General features: G+C 27.4%; 1 protein-coding gene across 1 annotated transcript in view; it reads left to right on the plus strand.

Annotated features, from left to right (window-relative positions):
- LOC148226766 (neuropeptide SIFamide receptor-like) overlaps positions 1–6,166 on the plus strand; it is a 70,331-nt gene extending 64,165 nt beyond the window's left edge. The window contains exon 3 of the mRNA XM_088204241.1: positions 4,991–6,166. Within this exon, the coding sequence (XP_088060367.1) occupies positions 4,991–5,759 (769 nt within the window). The 3' untranslated portion in view covers positions 5,760–6,166. The remainder of the gene's footprint in view (positions 1–4,990) is intronic.
- The last annotated feature ends 17,651 nt before the right edge of the window (positions 6,167–23,817 follow it).

Genomic DNA, 23,817 nt, shown 5'->3' on the forward strand with positions numbered 1-23,817 from the left:
GGGAATATTACGTGCCTAAGTGATTAAACTACATGAAAAGGTTAAGGATCTCATAAAAACTGCGATAGGTTGCTTTTGTGTAATAAATAGATGAGACATTTAAAATTACACGTCGATTTGAAATCTGTATTTTAATCAATTTACACGTCACTATACACTATTCAGAAATCACTGTCGGTGGAGCGTCTCTTTAATCAATATTTCATAATAAAGATCACTTCATGACTTCTTTATTTTTTTGTATTTTAAATATTGTTTAATATAAATGTTTATATTTGATCAGAATCTAATTTTTAATAATAATTTAAGAATTGAATAAAAATATGCGTAAAGTAATGAGTCAAATATTTATTATTACATTTACACAAAAAAAAAATAAGTGTATGAAATATAAAAAATATATTAACTAAATTTTAATATCAAATCAAAAGTATTTTATTTGCTGAAAAATGTATTACCTTAAGCAACCCAAAAACAATATTTTAAAGAACTACTAATTTTCTTAAATATACGTCTTTTTAAAACTTTTATTTGCTATATATAATATTAAATGTGTGATCAATTATCATAAATACATTTTAACTTTTCATCACAGCAATAAAAATACATCTAGACCCAATTCATTTAACTGTAAAAAAAATCTGTATTCTCAAATGTGTTTATTTTTGGTTTTCAGTGGTTTGAAAAATATAGTTAATACTAGTTGTATAGTTGTGACAATATAGTTGTGATAGATTATGATTTTTGTACTTTCACCTTTGTTTAAAAAAACATTACATTTGATTTGTCAGAAGAAACTCTATTTTAAAATGTGCATCTCCTTACCTGCAGCGATAATATTTCCAGTTTTCAATCCAATGAATCATTGATAAGCAGATTTTTTTTATAAAAAATATAACATACTTGGTTTCATAGCCAAGGATATTAACGATATTTTTTCAATTAAATAGTCAAAATTTTAGCACTGCACGACTAAGCAAATCTCTTTTTGTAAAAAATAAAATAACAGTTTAAGAGCCAAATACCTAATAAATAATTTCACAATATAAATAAATCACTATTTTTATATATTTAATAACTGCGACAAACTAATTTAATATTAAGCCCAATGCGGCCCTAATCTTTAAAGTTTGTTGACCTCTGCTTCAAATCAACCTTACTTTTAAGCATTTGTAACATGTTTGTTGTTGTTACACTTATATTTGTCTCTTCTATTTTAATAATTTAATACCTATTATATTATTTTAATCACTTTTATAGACAAAGTTATATAATAATAAAGTCGATTGAGAAATTACTATTTTTTAGATCTAAAATGTAACGTATTTGACATTGTTTGACCTTAATTGATAATATTTACCACTGACACTTTGTTGCTTAATTGTGATTGGTGTCACAGTTAGTTTAATACGTATTTTAAAAATGATTTTGCAAAAATTACACTTTCATGAATATTAATTGTTCAGCATATTTTATATATTGAGGAAAATAATTTTAAGAGGGCAAAGGTGTCTTTAATCGATCATAATTGCAGTATAAAATGTTTTATATTTTAATTGTTATTTATGTTGACACATTTTTTTCGAAAAGCTGTTAATATTCAAATTTTTCGACTCCTATAAATCTTCAAAAGAAACTTGACGAGGTACTTTTGCAAATAAAAAAATTGCTAGTTGAAAACTCGTTTCCTTCATAAGGTCATTTTCTTGGTTCGAGTTGTTTGGTTTATGATGAAATGATAAATGGACGTAACCGTAAGATTTCATTATAATAATATGATCGAAGATGAAAGCTCAATGATATGCAATTAAAGTGAAAATATATATCAAGATCGTTTATCATATGTTTTATACTATAAAAATATGACAAATTTTATTATTATCAAGATAGATCCAACATATATATTTATATATATGAGACATATTTACTGTATGTTTTTTATTGCGTTGTTTTAATTTCTATATACGCAAAAAAAATGTTGACAACAATTTATGTTGTGCGAGGTTATGTTTGGCCTCACAAATAAATATGCATATTGACGACTGTATTAAAACGTCATTAAATAGGACATAATTAATCAATTTAAATCAAAAATGTCAAGCTGCAAAACAACACTAACACCTAAACAAGTTTTATGCTTATTTATATCTGAATCTTAACCATAATCGATCTAGCAGTTTCAAACTGTCAGATTGACGAAAAAATCTTTTATCGCGTACTTTTGTTAAATAATGTCATTTCGCTTATGTCATAAATTACGACCTGGAATGATTGCAAGTTTTGAGACTTTTACTGAATTTTATTCATTGCCAAAAGAGAGCTGTGGAAAAATAAAAACAATTAAACATAAAAGATTATATCGCTTAAATGGTATGACACATGGTGGACCAGTGTTGGTACTGGTCGGTTTGCTTTTAAAGAAATTATTTGTTGGTAATAAAGCATTTTCGTAAATATGCATTTAATGACGGGTCACTAATAAATAACATAGCAATTTGGTAGCTTTCAAAATGTAGATTAAAGCTTTAAACTTGCGAATTAATCATTGCATTGGTTGTATTTTTTTACATAATATGCGTCAACACAACGCTGTAACGTGAAGTCAAATCAGTACCTTTCCTCATTCTATTTGGAGGAGATATTTAGTTTTTATTTCCGAAAAAGTCTACGGCTTAATGCAATGCTTTGAAACTGTTAATGAATAATAAAAATCGGAGCAATTACCTTGACAATTTTTTTTCCCAGCTTGACCAAAAAAAGTGCACTGCACATTTATGTAACAATTGATATTTAGTCATGCAGAAAAAATCATAGACGTATGATTTGCATGAGCAAAATTTTTTGGACATCCGCTATTTATTTTCTTAAGAAGCAGATAAAAATCAGTTGTTAAATCACGTCGAGTTCACCATTTTAGGATTTTGAAGTGTGATTTTCAGGCAAATAGACGCTATAAAAGCTAGTAAAAATGTATTTTATAAACATATATAAAGAAATGTAGATACCAATACCAGGTAGTGGATTTGAAATGGCAGGTCTTGGGGTGTGTCTAATACTATCAGCTGAGTTTTCATGATTATGCTGGACGATCCTCTCTCTCATGTCCATGCAGTGTCCTTAAGCGTTTCTTACAGTGTGTCACATATTTTATAACTCTAGTTTGAGACAGCTTTGGCGAATCGCAGATGAGGATGTTTGCGGGCCAATTGCATTACGTACAAAATATGTTTACGTCTCTTAAGGCGTATTTTAATATAGATAATATTGATGGCTATTTTAGTGATTAGGAGCGAAAGGGTTAAAAAAAACAATAGTGTTATGCGCGTGGTAAAACTAATGTTTCTCAAAAAATATTTTTTGTGGATTTCTCCAAAATTTTTATAAAAATTATTTTTTAGCGAATACTTTTAAATGTCTTACAGCCACTACGTTTTTTAATAACCACAGCAAAAAAAGGGTGAATCCGTGCTAGATGTTTTAAAATATAAATGTTTTCTTACAAACTTTTTATAGAGGTAGGAAGTATTTTAATAGCAAAAAATGATTAACTTATCTAACGATAAACGTATCTAACATTAAATTTTAATATTTATATATTATATACTAGCTTACATCTACTTTTTTCCTATAACATTTGACAGTCATATCATATGTAAAATTGCGCGCTGAATCCGAAAATGAGTTTTCGAGATATTGCTTAATTTCTATATTTTTAATTTTGAAAAAAATGTGTTTTTACAGATTTGCAATTATCTCTAGTTCTAGTTAGCCAATTGCAAAAGTAGTTTATAACAAATTAAAAGTATTTTATTATATAGTATGAAAGGTATTTATTTTTTAAAGTTTAAGCACTATTTATAAATTGATTGACGATTTCATATTATTGCAATATTATAGGAACTATGAGAAAATCGTTATAAAATACTTAAATACGTTAAAAATACAACTAGAGATATTTGCAATTAGATGAAAATAATTTTTTTAGAATAAAAAATACGGAAATTTACAATATCTCAAAAACTGTTATTTGATATAAGAAATACCTGGCAAATGTTACGGTGCAATTTTTTTTTAATTGTCCCGTTATGATCCTTCAATTTTTCGCATCGATTATATGTTTGTTCTCTTCAAGGATAATGCAGTTTTCTGTTTATCGATAATATAAAAATATCTACAATAATATAATATATCAATTTTTTCACATGCTACATTTTACATATATTTTTAATACATTAAAATTTCAAGAGAATTCTCAAAAAAACAAAATATTAGTATAAGAATTTTTATTTGTTGTGAAATAAAAAACATCGAAAAAAACAGAATGCCTAAGTAAAAGGTATTGTTTAGCGCTCATCCTTTCCTAACAAAGAGTAGTGTTATCAACGGTACTTATAGGAGATTAACGTCTCGGTAGTGATGTGCTTATAGGTGACCAATGCAATATTAACAATTATTAATGCAATTGTTTGAGTACAAAATCTTGTACTATTTTTTCGTTTGTTCAAATGGTCATTAGAGATACCTTTAAATTATAATAAATTATGCAGGTGGTTGAGACAACATTTGATTCCAATAAACATTGTTTAGCAACCGTCGCTACATAGTAATCTACACAAAAAATTTAATTATTTATATTTTTTCTAAAAGAAATACGACAAATTACCTAAAACATAAAATACCTGTATTGCTAGTAAAGTGATTTTTGTATTTAACATAAATATTTAACAACTTCTAGTAAATAAATTTATTGCTTACTATTTCTGGTTTTCGAACTATATAATATTATAATAAAATTCCAAGCAGCTGTCTCTCGAAGACGTATTATTATATCGACATAATAATAAAGTTGTTACCTAAAATAATCTCGCGTGCAACGCGATCAACGTAATAATATTTATAAAAAAGATATAATCACTTAACCATAGCAATCTTCTTGATATATTTAGGTCATTGCCACATTTTTAAAAAACTTTTTTCTTATTTGTTTCAGATTCCTTGCCATATGGTGGCCGTTGAAGTGCCAAATAACAAAGCGACGAGCCCGCCTGATTATCTTCGTCATTTGGGTGATAGCTCTGACTACTACAATTCCATGGGCGCTTTATTTCGATTTGGTGGTTATCTTCAACGAATCTCCAGACACCAAGTTATGTTTAGAAGTATGGCCAGAGCATTTGAACGGACCATTGTACTTCCTCATCGCAAACTTCTTGTTTTGCTACATACTGCCGATGATTTTGATATCGATGTGCTACATACTGATCTGGATCAAGGTGTGGAAGAGGCATATACCAACCGACACCCAAGACGCTCAGATGGAGAGGATGCAGCAAAAGTCCAAAGTGAAAGTTGTAAAGATGTTGGTGGCTGTGGTGATACTTTTCGTCGTTTCTTGGATGCCGTTGTACATAATTTTTGCAAGGATAAAGTTCGGCGGCGAGATTGGAGTGTGGGAAGAGGAGATTCTACCGATAGCCACACCCATTGCTCAATGGCTAGGCGCCTCTAACTCTTGCATAAACCCGATACTGTACGCGTTCTTCAACAAGAAGTATAGGAGGGGCTTCGTAGCTATAATCAAAAGCAGAAAATGCTGTGGAAGGTTGCGCTATTACGAAACCGTGGCCCTGATGTCATCGAGCACCTCGATGAGAAAATCCTCACACTACCACCACAACAATGCCTCCATCAGCAGACGTTCTCCACCGGGTCAAGACGGAGCTGCCGTGTCGTTCATATACAACAACACGGGAGTTTAAGACCTTGTGAAGCATTTTCGGTTCATTGTTGTTAACTTGCCAAGACAGCAAGTGCTAAATATTGATGGGCGACTTTCCCATTTCGGTAGTGCGTCAACGGGTTTTTGGTCAAATGGTACAAGAATCCGAAAAGTCGCTTCTCGGTAGCGTGCTTTGTTTAGTATAAAACTCTGCACGAGCAACGAACGTCTGAATATAATCAATAGAACACCATCTAAAAAAAAATAGGATTGTTTGAATCGATAGCAGAAAACACAGCTTGACACACAGAAAACAATCTAATACAAGAATACTAAGATAAAAAATAAATAAAAACAGCTTCAAGCATGATACTCAGCACACAAAGTCTCTTATAGATTATTTTCATAAAAAAAGTTAATCCTATTAATTAATATATGTATATTTGATTATCAAATTTAGAATTTTAAGGTTTTAACATGAAAACATGGTAAGCGTAACGCACATTTTTTTAATTAATTTTCATGGCTTATTCGGATGTGTGAGTGTCTACTAACTTCATTCATAATCGTTTTGATTATTTTCTATATAAAAATTGAATTAAATATTAAACAAAAAAATGTAAAGGACCACATTTTTTTCACTCACTCTCAAAAAAAAGTATAGGGTTTGTATGTGATAAACTGTTCGCAAATGTACGTAGTCAAACTACTAATATAATTATACCACAAATTTTATAAATAGAATAAAATATATATATTCACAAATTCTTGAGAGAATGAAATTTTAGAATTTCAACAATAATATTTTCGCGCAAATTACATACTAATTTATATAATATTTATATATTCATACTTGTATTAAATATGTGTAAGTGAAAGTATATATAATTTCAAATACGGTTTAGCTTTTTCATTAAGTTTATATAAAAAATAAAATGGAAATAAATATCAAAGTGAAGAAATATATTTTTTAATTCATCATATTGATAATGAAACTACAAATAATCCGATTTAAGCATCGAAATTTCATGAAAAAATACAATTTAAACTGTTAATATAAATAATTCGCTATTAAGCGATAGCCCATTGCTGTTACTTGCACAAATTCAAATACTAACTATAATAATTTATACTTTCATAATAGTACAGAATTCTCGTATAATATTAATAATGAAGACAAGTACTCTCAATATTTTATTACACTTTCTTTTCCTAATTAACAAATTATAAAAAATATTACCATATAATGTGCTTTTGCCTATATAAAAATATGTATATATTGCATTTATTAAATGATAAAATAATTTATAAAGCACAAACCTAAATAATATATATTTTTGAAATATATTAAAAATTTCAAAAATCAATTTTAATATAGAAATATAAATTATTAAAATATGTATATTTTTAACAAATATTATAAACGTTAAGATTATTATTCTATGGGAGAATTTAATATTTTTTAGATAAACTATATATTTATATATAAATTATATTTGTACGATGCAGATTACAAGAGTTTACATTTAACATATATACATATGTATATAATACCATGTTTTATTTTTCACATGCCATTTAATAGTGAGTAAACCGTTGCAATATTTAACTTACTTGAAGTATGTTAAGCAGAACATGTTTGTATGTATAATATATAACTTTAAATAATATATTAAATTACGATAAAAAGAAAATAATATATATTTTTTGTAGTACAATATATAACAATTAGAAGTTCAAGATTCAGTTGCTTCTCTGCTGAGTTTGAAAGCAATATAAGTTTTTTTGATGTTAGTACAATATGATAAAATATGTATATATATTGATATGTGTGTATAGAAATAGTTGAGCATTTTTGTGATTGCGTATTTCAGACTTAGAATTGATTCCTATGCAAATTTCGTGCATTTTTTGTAATTCTTTAAAAAAACATATCTTAAGACCAAATTTTGTATAACATTTTTTTATTTTTTATACATAAGCACATTTTTTTTATCACTAGCACATAAATCAGGTTTTAATCTTTAACTTTTAGCTTCCTTTATCGCGGACTCTTTGAAAAAGAACCCATTATTAATGAAAATCTGATATAATAAACACAATAGAAGCACTTGGCGGTTGCGTTTTAGAATTTAATTAAACGACCGCCATCTGTACCTGTAACGTTTATACGATGTATTAAAATAAAGTATTTATTAAAAAATAATATTTATAAATGTGGAATATAAGTCGTTTATATGTATGTATAATTTAAAATAAAGCGAAACGATAATGTTGAGTAATATAAAATAATTTTTGATCAGCAAAATAAATACAAAAATTTAGTACATATATATTTGATGTATAATATAATACAATAAATAACTCAATGTCTTGACGTCCAAAATATAACTATTAACAATATTTATAATTGTTTGATTTACGAATGATATTAATGACTTTACTTGAAAAATTGTGACATGCGATTTTTTACAGATGTATTAATGATTGTTTGATTGATTAAAAAATAATTTATTGGTTAAACTATGTATATGTTTTTAAAAAATAAAATTATGAAAATGCTGTATCAAACTTTTATATAATACGCCCACTACATTTCCTTTATAAAACCTTTAAGTTTACTTTCTTGAAAAGCTTATACGAAGAAGATTTTTTTATATTCAATATATTGTAGAGGATATCCTGTTTGAGTCAATATATCAATTTGAAATGTTATTTTGCTATCACTATGACCTTGAATTATGAACATAATAACATAAAAATTGCCAATACCTTGAGGGGTAAGTAATGTGTAATATAATTGTGATTTATTATAGCTATGCTATAAATAAAATTGATTCAATTAAAAATTGTTTCTATGTTAATTTTAAATTGATAGTCACAATTATATTTAAATTAAATGAGACAGTATCATCTTAAATCAATCATCAAAATGGTACAAATTTTTTCTATTATCTAAATTCAATCTCTAAATCAACAAATTAATATTTAATAGCTAAAGGATTTTATTATAAAAATATAAATTTTGCTCTACAAATATCATAAGATTTGTCTCTTTCAAAATTACAATGTTTATGCTTTTGCTTTACGTTATATATGAAATAAAATAAAAAGCATATTTAATTATTAATACTTGCTAAAATAATAAAATAATATCTAAACGATAATTTCGCAAATAAAAGACAAAACGGTTTCCTCAGTTACTTTTATGATAAGATCAAACCTATTAAATTATTATCTAGTAAATAAGATCAATCATTTAAACTCCTTAAGTGGTAATTTAAAAAATTCCTTTATACATTTAAAATTAAGGATCTTGAGAAATCACAATCTCTAACTAAAACTAAATTTTAAATCGTTTAATTCAAGAAAGTAGCATCATTCCCATTACCACTACTAAAATATTTTTAGACAAAATTCTACAAAGTGATTTTTTTCCTTTAAGCATATTTTAGCATATCACGACAATCCTAGCTGCTTAACCTAAATCATAGCCGACTATAATACAACTCGACACGCCAGCGAAGACTCTCTGACTTTAAAGACCAGCCATTTTAACTACGCCCCTGATATCAGCATCAACATTTTAATTTTATAAATTAAGCTAGATTCCGTCTAAAGTTCAGCTAAAATTTCTAACCGTCATTTTTAGGTGTTGCAGATTTTTATTATAAATATTTACCGATTTCTTTTCACTATTTATAAAACACTATTTTTTATTGCATTTTAATTACTATTTTTACTAATTAATAAAACCTAATTTTATAGTAGCAACGATTTGCTTAATACTATTTTTAAGACTCTTTTGGATTGTTAGACCACTTGATGGAAGAAGACAATAAAAATGTTTTATTTTTCTAATAAGTTTTTAATTAAATATAATTTATGTATGTATCTAAAAACAAATAATATAGATTTATCTCGGTATTGTATCATACTTTGGATGCTGTCACCATAGCATATTACACACGCGTGTAACACATTTATCAAATTATCATTATATACATGTGTAATTCAATAATCGAATTATATGTAATAATATATACACGTGTAGCACTTTATATACACGTGCAACGCATTAATCATGTCATTAGGCTTGAACTAAAATAACGGAATGAATAAATAAGCAAGAAGTCGCGTAGAACTACAGGATCATACAGTCATATGTTTCATGAAGCATCCTTACTTCCCTTGATGTTCCATAATTCATGAGACTACAGTTTTTAATGGAATAAATAGTTCAGCTTGATATTTGTAGTAATAAAGATGATTTATTCCCTTTTAACGAATTACAAAAACGGGTTTATAAAAAAATAAGTGTGTTTTTAATTTATTTATATACAGGCAGAAAATAATTATTAAATTTGTATAAGGTAGTATTTGAAACGAGACAATTTTAATAAAATAATAATGATTATCGAGTTATATAATTTAGCAAATAAAATATTATCAATTACATTACAATGATAAAAAAAATACATGATAAGAAAGATCAATCATACTCATACCAAAAAATAACTTTGTTTAAATATCAGATTTACTAACTAACTTTTGAGTATAATAAGATGAATTTAAATATTATTAAATTAAATAGGAATTCTACCACTATTGGTATTAAAAATAAAATAACTTTCAACAAACGTATAACTAAAAGAAAAAATATTTTTCTAAATATACCTGTCCGTCTTTTACTATCGTGAGGTACCGCAGCAAGTAAGTGTGCGAATAACGGACGCTCAGCTATTTGGGTTTTAAATATTATTTTTGATTCGCTATGATTTTTTTAATTAAATTACTAAATTAACTATGGCTAATAGCATATTACTATACAAAACTAAAAAATATATTTATTACTGAGTAGTATTATATAGAAACTATTATTTAATTAGATATTTAAGAATGAATTTAAATTATCTTTTTAATAGCTTATATAAAAATAAACACAGATATGTTTATCCAATTTATATACATAGATAAATAACCTTATATATTTACTGAGAATATTTTAATTCATTATTTTATCAAATAATTGATTTTTTCAACAGCCATATGGATATTTTAATTAAACTCAATGCAATCGGCGGTTGTTTTAAAACAAATAAATTGGTGTCTTTATCGCTTCTTTTTTCAATTGTACTGGATTGGCCTACTTTATATATCCCATCCTTCCCAGTTGAATATAGGTCACCCGTTTAATATAATATCACAATACATCAAATACACGCGTTTCTAAATATTAATATGTCATCTCACATATACGCATAATACATATAACGATATCGATTATTTAATTTGAAAATTTGACACGTTTTGATTTATTTTCTTTAATATTGATTCATAAAAATGATTTATATATCAAATTAAATATCAGATGAGTTTTAAATATACACCTTTATTAGTTTAATTGCCATTGGAAGTGGCTTAACCAAACTTAAACAAGTGTGATCGATTTTCAGTCGGTGCGGGACTCCCCTTAACCCACCAGGAAAATGCATATAATGTGTATAGCTAAGTGCATCGCACGCCGAATGGAGGTCTAGGTCCTTGGCGGTGAACTGGCCTAAATTCCTGACCACCCATACCCAAACAAACACAGCCTGTGCCGTTTAAAACAATGACACACGAATTATGCGATCTGTTTCATGTAGATTTCAATGTCGCAACTATTGCGATAGAAATTCAATGAACGAAATGCATATTATTAAAATAATTTAATAAATAATATGTAATTGAGAATAAAAAATCTTGACAATGTACATACATATATTTAATTTAAAAATAAATTTAATTTATAATGCAAAATTTATCTTTAATATGAAATATTTATATTAATTGATTTATTTAATTATAGATTTTCAAGTGTGGTTGAATATTAATATTTAAAATGTGGTGTAATCATACAATTTGAATATTAAAAAAAATACTTGTGTTATTCGAGGGGTACTTAGAAAGTAAAGATACAAGGGCAATAAAAATTAAGGCTATTTTTTAGTGTGCAACACTTTTTTGCATGACATGCAAATAATATAAAGCCGTAGTATTAGTATTTTTGTGCTTGCAGTTAGTGTTTAAATTACCAAATAATTTAAAACAACAATTTTTCTTATTGTAATCTCGTTGTTAACGGACTTAATGGCATCGTAAATTTGAAACAGACGTTTATAATAAAAATGTAACAAATGAACTTAATAAATTCAAAGTTAAAGAAAAAAACGTTTATTAAGTTTATGAACAAAACCGTTCTAGAAAGATTATTTTAATAAAAATTAAAAATGATATTGTAGTTAAAGGTTATAACTGATTCTTAGCTTTACAGGTGTATATACATATGTCCAAATATAAGTTGGAAAATAAATTAAAGTATATTCACAAGAATTATATATGACTAAAATATTTTTTTAATAGTATCTGATACTCACTTTTTAAATATCTAAAATACTATTAGTATAATAAAAAAATTAGAACTCAGTCTAAAAAAAAAAATTTATTATTAAAATCTAAAAAAAGCATAAAATAATTTATTATTAAAATCTCACAATTTTATACGTAACTTTTTACTAACTTATATTTTACATAATATACCAATGTGGTATGATAAATTATGTACGTGGAAGCGTATGGAAATTTATCCAATAAATCGCGTGCATAATATTACATAATAAGAACCTGTAGGATTTTATCGAGCATGCTTTGTCATGACCCTGGCCCGAATTCGGAGGCTGGATTTGACCCGGATGTTTACCGAGATCGTCAATTGAAATCCCATTTCAATTTTCGTATACTACATCGATACTACAGTATACAGATACAAACTACTGCATGACGTTAAATGTTAAGGTTATGGTTTAACAATTGAACTAGAATATTATTTATTAATTTGTAGAACAAATACTCAAATATTTGCCTTTCACTGTTTTGGTATATTTTTTTGATACTTTTTCTCAAATCTATTTTATATTTACTAAGCATTTCAGTAAAAGGTATATAACATTATTTTTGAGACCCAATTTGTAGAATAAATACACGAATATTTGTCAATCACTGTTTTGGTATATATATTTTTATACTTTTTCTTGGATCTATTATATATGAACTATGAGTGCTTTATTAAAAGTTAATTTATGATAGTTAGGCTAGTATTTTAATAGTTTAATTATAAAAATATCTAGGGTCAACGTATCTGGAGAATTAAATCTTTTTTCAATAATTTTACTTATTCCTAAAAATAGTTACGTTAATACTATATACGGCAAAGTTATTGAGCTACTGTTCTTTTAGTCTACGTTTCGTTAATTATTATTGAATTTACCTTCTGCGTCTAAAGAATATGATCATCTTCGAAGATAGTAATAAACTTTAAATTTCGAATATGATAGCTGGATCAGGACTGACGTAAAGAGGGAAGCGGCTGCTTTTTCAGTCTTCTTCGTCCTTATCAATAGGCAGCATAGCTCCACTTGGTGTGATTTCAGAAGAACTTTTATGTGTCTGAAATATAAGAATTTTTTGATAAAGTATATATGCTATGTATGCGCTTATATTCATTTGTTCTTCCCGGGGCAAATTGTTTGCTAGTCCACAGCCAATTACAAATTGGATCTATTAAATTTCGTCTGTTTTTTTAATAAAATATAAGCATTCCATGACAACTGGATTTATAACGACGTAGTTGAATCAGAATTAAAATAAAGAGGGAAGCGGCTGCTTTTTAGTGCAAGTTTGTGTGAATTCTCTCTGTTTTAAAATTGGGAAATTTTTGATGAAATATATGTGTTTTGGATGCGCTTATATACGCTTGAGCTAGCTAGGGATTTTTTTTATGATTTAACGAATTACGAAGATTTATAAATGTAATTGGATTTATTTCATTTAGTCTGTTTTTTATTAAAATAATTATATTCCATGATCGCTAGAGTTTAAATGTTAAAAAACGTCATAGCTGAATCAAGGTTGACGTGAAGAGGAAAGCAGCTTCTATCGATGGTCAGCTTATGATATTACTCTAGTAACTTTAAATGAATTATGTTTTTTGATAACTTATTGCTAGAGCAATTCTTAGAAAAAATACAGTAATAAAATTTTATTTTTAGTTATAAAGAGAACATACTCAGAAAGTTAAATTTAAAGGGAATTACTTAAAAATATTATATGATTTGTTTTGAATAATTTTACTTGTTTTATAAAATTCCATAATTTAAATATTCCTATTAAAAAAAATTAGGTTTTACGAATTCGATTTAAAAATATAATTGGATTTAATAAATGTCATCAACGCTAGCTTTATGACGTCACCCATTGTGCTAATCTTTTGAATAATAGCATTTTTAATATTTGTCATTAATAGCATTTTGTTTATTGCGCTTTTAACGCGTATTGTGAATTTTTTCTATTACACTCAATGCGGCAATGTAAATATTTACACTTATCCGAAGGACACTATTAGTCCCTACATTACAATAAATTTAAGAAAAATTAAATAAATATTTTTAACATTTTAATATAATACTTGAAACATAATTGTTTTTAATGAAAGGCAAAGTTTATTTTTTTATTGTGAAGCGTTAATTTTTCTTATAAATAAAATATTTTTTATACAGTTTATTTTTATAATATACAACAGTATGATTTAGATATGTTTATTTATTCAAAATATTTTTAGTCATATTTTTTAAGAGTTATAATACAATGTATTTTAAATATTTAATCTAATTTTTCCGTTTGGATCTCTCAACTATTTTGGAGCTATTTTAAGTTGATTTACTTAATTTGAAAATAACTAGCATAGTATGTATGATTGTAATCACTTTAATTAAACAAGCTTTCAATCATTATCTAACCGCAATCTAAGCGGAATGTTCAATATTTACATTCAAGTGATTCAGAAAATTAAATGAATTTCAATTAAACCTTCAAACCCTCGTGTTGTTAAACACACACACGCATTCGTTGTTATATGAATTTAAAGAATAGAGTTCTCGGGAATCCATATTCGATTAATGAACACAAGTCATTTAGCCTTGGCAACCTCTGGAAGTGGATTTATTGAAATACCTGCGTCGGAATTTTGAGTTATATAAACAACCGCCAAGCAGCCTCTGGTGGTATTGGCGGCCGAGGCATCAGAAGCAGGTCCAAGGTTAGAATCAACAGGTTTGCTCCAAATAGCGTGACATATTTCCAGGTTTGTGGTGTGGTGTATGGGCCCGGCAGCTGCGTGTGTTGGAGAGGTTTTTGGGTCAACTCCCCTCGGCCCGGGTGCTGCTCCCTCTCTCGCTATGTGGGAACCCTGGGAAACCTTCGAAGCCTTGCTTGCTCGCCCGCGGGAGAGCCTTCGAAACGACGGGACTATTGAAAATTGCATTTAGGCCGTCAGCCGGCTTCGGGGCTTTCAAGGGCAAAGCAATTTTTCAGTAGTGCATTTTCATTTTTATTGGAATGGCATAGAATGTGCTGAAATATCAAGGAAAACCCAATGAAAAATACATCGAGTTTAATTTAAAATTAATAAATCAACTTTACAAAGGGTTACTTACATTATTTGGAAATAAAATATAGGAGACATTACAGCGTTAAAAAAAACATAATGAATGTAGGAAAATTACATATCGAATGAGATAGGTGTAAAGTATAAAAAGATATATTTATATACCGTTGTTAGAATTGCTAAGGATTTAATCATAAAGCTAGTAAATGTTAAAACTAAAATCAGAAGAGCATTTAGTAAAATAATGCAATAAAGTTACAATATATTAATAATCGTTAACATTCTGACATAAGATAATAAATCCATTAACAAGACTTTGATTGAGACAATAATCATGGCAACTGTATCTTGGTTACGTATGTTTTGAATCCAGTAAAAATATCAATACCTTGAGTTCTCCCACGCAATAAAATTGTCCCTAACGCTTCTTTTAAAGAAAAATGTGCAAATATCATTCTAATGAAAACTATCAATTGTACAACATCACCAACATATATTGAATCATCCAGTTGTAAGCAAAATTAAATACATTTATTAATATATCATATTTTTTAACAAAAATAGCTTTATAAATTTTTTTTTAAGAATCAGCATAATTTTCGAGTAATGAAATCTCTCGATTTGCCATTTTTCTCTAAAAATGATTTTCTAAAAGAAACACTACTTATACCTTTAATTATTTATTAAATCCTAATTTTTTTAATTTCCATATAATTTTCAATATAAACAATTGAAATATTAAATATTTACTCTTTTAAATGTTTGTTATGTAATGTAATATCTAATTAAAAGCTTTAATTATTGTTAAAGGGCAAAGGAAACATTTCAACGGTGTAATATAATATTAATCAAAACGTATTACAGTATAGTTCAACTCGACTCTAACTAATCTCTTGTAATACGTGAGCTGCAATTAAACCATATAATCAACAATATACGATTTCAAAACAACCAACCTAATATTATATTAGCTAAAATTTCAATATAATAATTTATTACACCAAATCTACTTCTATTGTTTTAAAGTACTATATGAATATGACAAGGGTTTATTTTTTTATGACGTATTGTTTTATTCTACCTTTGTCATAAATCATTTTGATTGATCGCGTTATTTTAAACATACATACATATATGTACATTTTATTGTTTGTATCACAAATACGTTTAAATTTAACAGTAAGCAGTATTCTTAGAGAGGGCGTTGAATCTTTTTAACGTGTCATGGTAAACTTCAGCTCAAATTGACCTTTCAACTTTCCGCAATGTTGCCAATGCTGTTTATATGGCAAAGTCTAATGCCGAATGAAGTGTGAACTCAAAATTACAATATTCACTTTGTCTCGTTCATTAATTTGACACTCCATATAATAATAAATAAAAAATGTAGCTGTACAGCAGAGAATAAATTTAGCTATGAAATATGTTGTAGTAAAATACACAAAAGTCGAAAAGGAGAAAATATATTTATTAAGTTATACTTTTTTATTTTTTATTGTTGATTTTTTTCTTTTTTTTGTATAAATTTTATACTGTATATCCATAAATTTTTATAAATATTGTATTTTGTATTAGTTCTTAGGGATTTCACCAAAATTGTTTTTATTTATAGCATCATCAGATCTTGCGTACATTCTTTTCACCATTTATCTTTTCAATTTTCATCTCAGTCAGAACCCCCCGAACTTTGGCTAAACACATTCCACTATCTGGTTCTTTGTTTAGGTTATTTTGAAAAGTACATTTACATTCGCTCAAGTACGCGATCGGCACAAAGATCTTTAATATTCAGATGAGACACTGTTTTGCCTATAATAATGGTAGATAGGATTATCTCAGTCGTTTTCAGTACCCATTTAGAATTGGACCGATAGATATTGGAGCTTTGTTGTTCAAGCGTATTATGAAAACAACCGTAAAAGCGATACAGATCTCTTATTTTTTGAGCAACTAAACAGTCACTGACCTAGCAAACCTAGGACTGTTAAAAAAGCATAAATTTTAACTTTTTAGCAGTTGGCATTAAATTAAAACTGCTTCCTTATAAAATAATGTTCGCTTAAGAATTAAATCAAGTTCCAAGTTCAACTGTTCTTTTGTGTTATTTTTGTTATTTTTTACTTTTCCTTTGTGTTATTTATAAAAAAATGGTTTAAAACAAGTAAAATATTATACAATATATTGACTTTATTTCACCTGATTTGTTACGGAGAGTTTTTAATAAATTCCTAATTTATTTTTAGAAAATATTAGAAACAACGTAAATTAGGCTAGATACAAATATTTAGGATTTTCTTATTTTTTTCTGTAGGACGATTAAAATATTTACTTAATTAGAGTTAGTATGTCACACGAAATTTTCTATAGATTGGGAGATATTTCTGTGTCCTATAAAATTATAATCTTGATGCTGTGTTTGGCCATGGAAGTTCGGTGATTTTATCTGTAGATTCCAACGTTAGATACATGCATTGGAATTATTCCGGCCCAAATCGATTAAGAATTACGCTCTTCTATTACTTACATAATATAAACACTTTTTTAAACTTTTCAAAAACACCAACGTTATTAGAGGTAAAGTTTTGCAAATCACATATATGCAATTTACCCAGGTTTTTTCCTTGTCCTCTCTCCTTGTGTATTTTAAACTAAAGTACAGATGTTTTTGACTATAAAAGTACTGCTTTTAAGGATTTAGGGAGCATACATAAAGGGGAAAAATAATAAGTTCTCTAATTGAGCAAATAAACACTGATTATTCACAGTTATATATCTACATTATAATATTTTTTTGGAATAGTCACAGTTTTATTTTTTTCTATATACATATTTTAATTTAAATACTTCAATATGATATTCTTGAAAACGAAAATGATCTGCAATGCTTAGTTTTTTATGTATGTATATTATATATATTATATTTTTAATGCAATGGATGTTTTGATTTACATTTTCAAGAGGTAAAAAATATCAAGGGTTTTTCCTTAAAAGGTATTTTTTTCTCTTAGCTTTTAAATCGGTGACATATAAAATACAATATAGTGTGATAAATCACTGTTCATGACATTCAACTAGAAAAACTATACTACATTTAAACAAATATGTAAGACATTTATTCCCAGACGACATAAGCGAATATTGAAAAAAAATTCTTAGAAAATTATCGAGAGAGTTTTGAAAATACAGCCATCACAGGAAATGGCCATTCGACATTAAAAATCCCCTTTTTACCAATGGGGAACTCCATCCATCCGTACAAAACTAATGGGTCGTGAACGAACTTGACCCAAGAATCACTTTTCGCACGGAGTGGCAGAGGTCGTTGTATGCCGGGGCTGGTAATGCGAATCCAAGTTCACCGTTCCCATCTCACCCATCTCCTCGATTCCTGATCTGATCCAACATCGCACCATCCTTGGCACACTTTGCAACCGAGCGGGATTCGATTTACCAAAGGACGACTTTTTAATCGCTTCGGATGCGATCGTTGACATTAAGGCTGAGCGCCAATGGCTGCCTATACTTATGTATAAAGTCTGTACAAAATTCTTATATATACGTAGTATTTAATATGTTTTAATAATATATTTAAAATTATTAAGACATCAACCTAACCGATCGAAATATTAACTGCATTAACTACACTCGTCTCAATAAACTTCCACTGTCACTATAAGTAACATTGCAAACCATCTAAAAATAACTTCACCAAATTGTTTACAAACTTGTCAGAATAGAACATAAATCGATGTGTATGTTTTAGTTATATGTACAAATTAATAACTAATCTAATATTATCAACATTAATAGTTTCAAACTTATCTAAATTGATTTACTAGCATATCAATTTGTGCTCATATAGTTATCGTTCTAAATGTAACAAATATTAAAACAGTATAATTATATATTGATAGTAAATATATATACATACATAAATACTAAGTTAAATTTATTAATATAAATATATGTTTTTATTTATGAGCAGCTCAAGAAAACTCTGGAATAAATTATGTAGCTTTTATATACACATTGTTTGGGTAAAATTAATATCGTAAAAAACAAATACATTAATTATTATCTATGTAATAAATAATAGTTAAAGATTATCCACTAAGTTAGTTGTAAAGACTAAGTTGGAAGTTTAATTATTAAGGACAAGAAAGGAAGTTAGCGCCCTATTAACAGCACTATCCCTTTCCGACCTTCACATTTTGCTTATATAATATAATTTACAAAACCAATTGTTTTAAATTTTACAAAATATGATGAACCACGCTATAAAGGGTGATTAAAAATAGACAACAATATTTCTTTTACTTTATCAAACTCATTATAATTATTTTTAAATATTTATTAAATAAATATAATACATAAATTAACTAATTTTTTTAACTCATTGATTTAAAACCATAACAACTCCTTTCGTCTTGTCTTTATTAAGTTAGTTATATTGTCCAGTTTTTATCAGATTTTTAATTAAACAATCAGTAGCTTAAGAAATAATAAAACGGTCAAAAATTATTAAAGGATCTGTTTCTTATATAAATTATGTTTTACGACAAAATGTTGATATTTTGACAGATAATGCTATAATGCGTTTTCTTAAAGATTAAAAACCTAATATACACGCTTGTTTTAAACTATTAGTTATAGAAATATTTGTTAAATATTCGTATATATGTATGTAGTACAATATTTTGACTTTTTTATTTCCAAAAACCTTCTATTTTTCATTTTGAGAAATCTATGTTATTTATAATAAGCAAAATAATATAAAAAAAAAAATGTAATTGCAGAAATTGCTCATATTTCTCAGTTATTATTGTGCAGCTGTGTGATTTTCTCAATTAATACATATATTGCTTAATTTTTAATCATATATTAAAATACTTTGTTATTAACTATTCGAATCGAATTAAATAAAATGGCTCCTTAAAAGTTAAACTTTAAATATGTTTTTACAAAAATAATATATAATTCTACAAATATTGTAAATATGTTTTTATCAAAAAAAATAGTATTTTTATTATGACAAATTAATATACTGACCAAATATGACTAGTTTTATTTAGCAGTTACAACCCGTTTATTCCTTAAATACTGATCATTTAAATTCTTTCGAAATACATTAATTAGCTAATTATTCATTTAATCAATATATTTAACTAGTGAGACTAGTAATTCTAAGGTTGCGGGTTCGGGTAAAAAATATTTAAAAATTAACTATCATGAAAATGTTGATTTTAATTTAATATTTTACTTAATTGTGATTTTTTACTACTCTAATCTGCTTTATCTTCGCTTTTTTTTAATCTAAAAACTACAATAATAATCATATAAAAATAAACTGCTTTGCATACGAATCGTCAGATTTCGAAAAATATTTTAGAGCTTTCTACAGAGTAGAAAGAATTTGCCGAGGTATTTTTTTTTTCCTATTATAAATATGAAAAATGTAAGGTAGCAACAGTAGTTATTGACAATTTTTTCCATGATTCTGGTTCTTCGATCCATTATGGTACAATATAACAAATCATCATCTTCAAGTTTATTTTTATTGTAAGCACATACCATATATTACATATATTTTATCTCGAAAATTCTCGAAAAAATTAAAAAAATAAAATAGAAATTTGTATATCTTAAGAAATAAAAAACATCGAGAAACCAGAGTGCTTAATCTTAGCGTAACTTTGCTTGGCCGAACTCAAGTTGAAAGCAAAGTAATAGGAAAGACAAGTTTTGACTTGTGGAAGTTTTAGATGGAATTATACATACATGTTTACGCTTATTTACTTGTTTGGATATAAGGGACGTGCTTTCGCTATTACTTACTCCTGGCCCAATACTCACAGCATTATTTTTTATTGCGCTTTTAACGCGTAATTGCAAAAAAATAACAATAAGCTGTCCTAACACTCATTTAGATTTTACCCATGGCGTTAAAGAATCTGTGCATAATTTTAATGATTACGTTAAATGCATATTTTTATAGATATCAAGATGGAATAAAAACACTAATAAATTATTTTATGTGTGTAAGCAGGCAAATTTATATTACAGATCGCTTTATAAATTTCTAAGTATAAATAGAAAATTTATTCGATTATTGTTCACATTAAATTAAATGCCGCTCGTTTATATGCGTAGCGAGTAACAGCTATCTGCTAGATATTAATTATTGTTCCTTTCTACTTCCCACGATCCATATAATCCATATAATTGTGTAACGCGCAACTTTGTCCCATGTTATTTGTATAAATACATATAGCTCGTTAAATTACCCTCATAGAATTCATTTTCAATATTGAATCTCTAAACTGCGAAATTTGTTTTTATCGCTAACTATATATTTTGATATAATAATATATATTGCTATTTTTATTTTTAAAGGTGCATTGACTGTTACTGTTTGATATAAAAGTATACACGAGATCAAAACAAATTAGACGCTCGTGGCATTGACCTGCCATTTTAACTGGCGATTGATTACACATTCTTCTAAAGATCTTCTTGGAGAGTGATCGCCGGCAAGGTAACTTGATAATTTATTGTGATATTTGAGGTCACTGATGTCCGATTCGAGATCGATGAAGGTATAAATTCGTTGCGTGTCCCATTCGTAGATTTGTCAGTTTAGACCTTCGGTTTTGATATGAGAGGAAAAAAAATAATATGCCAAAAATTAATTTTGCGGTGACCTCCGAGTAATGCAAGCCTTGAACGCGGTGTCAGGGACCCTGTCAGTTGGATTTGTTTCAGTTGCATGCATAATCTCAAAATGCAGGGAATTTGCTTGGTATTACACTGTCGCAGCTCTGTAGTTAAACTATTACCTACATATACATATTTGGATACAAAATTCATATGCATTATATTAAGATTAAAATATATACCATTTTTAAAACACAAAGCTTTTCAGGTCGCGTATAATCATATACTATGTGTTTTACTACTGAAAAGACTGGTAGATAGTATTTCTGATTTATAACCATACTTATTTTTTTGAGTCAAGACCTATTCAATCTACTTTTAGAGAATTTGATTAATAATTTGTTAAATTCTACTATATATAAATGTAAATAAAATCTTACACTTATCCTATGAAAATATTCAATATATAAGCTAAATAATATTAATTTTAATTTGTTTCCCTGTTAGACTCAATTAAGCATTTTATTAATTATTTTATGTATTGTACATTATTTGATAGTTGTTTTTATAATTATTTAATGTTGATTGAATATTTATTTTCAGTACTCTTTATAAATCAATACAGCAGCTATTGTAAAAAGGCGCATTTTCAATAAATGCGGTTAACCGAACGAAAGTTCTAAGGACCTCTGAGTAGAATTTTTATGAGGTTCACTCGAGTTACGCCACTGTTTGAATTATGCATCTCTCTGCAAGTTTCCTCTCTGATATTTTATGTTTTTCGAATTATTTATCTCCTGCTTCGCTTGTCATATTTATTCCGCTGACTAACGAAACAAATTGATTCACTCCCATTCCCATCCTCACAATGTTTTAATAATACAATAAAAAAAATACGCCACATCAGTGTTGTATTATGTAACTCGTGTATTTACTATTAATCCATAAAATTAATTCAGGACGGTGACTTGATCCAATTTAGAGTTCACCGCTCACACAGGAGGCATCCAAGGGCCATTCCCCAAAATCCGCATTTCCCAGGGTGTTCCATTTTCCTGTGCTTGCAGTGTCGCTACGAGGTACCTTGTTAAATTTTGCTGGAATTCTAATCCAATTTTGCATTTAGAAAAACTGCATCTGCGTTTTCAACTCACAGGAGGGAGGATTGCTCATAAAGATAAAGATCTACACCATGCAACTGGAAAGCTTTTGTTGAAGATGCACTTTAGAAATTTTATTACTAAATCGGGTCTAGACCGAAAGACACGATTTTATATATTTAATCACATTTGTACATATGTATATATGTAACTGAGTATTTTAAATATTTCACTATATGCTCAAACATTCCATACACATACATATACTATATGCACACAAAATAATTAAATATACTAACAAACATTTATTTCTTAAATTAGATCTTACCGCTCCATATAAATTACTTTTATTTAGCTCGGCGATTTATTTCGCTCCTTGTAGATAAATAAATCGCTGAAAACATCCTCACGATTTTTTATGACTCTTCACAGTTCTACTTTTTTCTAAATGAAGAGAGCAGTAACGTAAAATTCAAAACAAGCGTTAAATATCTAGGTTCACCTGAACACCAAGCTTAAATTTATTAAACATATTTTTGAACTTCGCTCTAAAATGCTTGCCGCCATTGCGGCCTTTAACTCGATATTTAACGCGCTTACTAAAAAAATATAATTTTGAACTATAAACAATTAATTTGACCTGTCCTGTGTAGAGTAACACCAGTAATACTATTTTCTCTCAATTGCAAGTCATTTAAAATAAAGCTGTAAAAATATTATTTAATACTTAAAAATATATTCACACTGTCATTTCCATATCAGATAATATTATAAACATATTTCACGAAACCATACTAACCCATTAATCGGTAATAAAACAACATTAAATTTAAATACAAGCACAAAATTTCAAAGCACAT

The sequence above is a fragment of the Plectrocnemia conspersa genome, unplaced genomic scaffold (assembly GCF_051122295.1).
Source record: "Plectrocnemia conspersa isolate PC_06_02 unplaced genomic scaffold, ASM5112229v1 ptg000014l, whole genome shotgun sequence".
Classification (NCBI taxonomy): Eukaryota; Metazoa; Arthropoda; class Insecta; order Trichoptera; family Polycentropodidae; genus Plectrocnemia; species Plectrocnemia conspersa.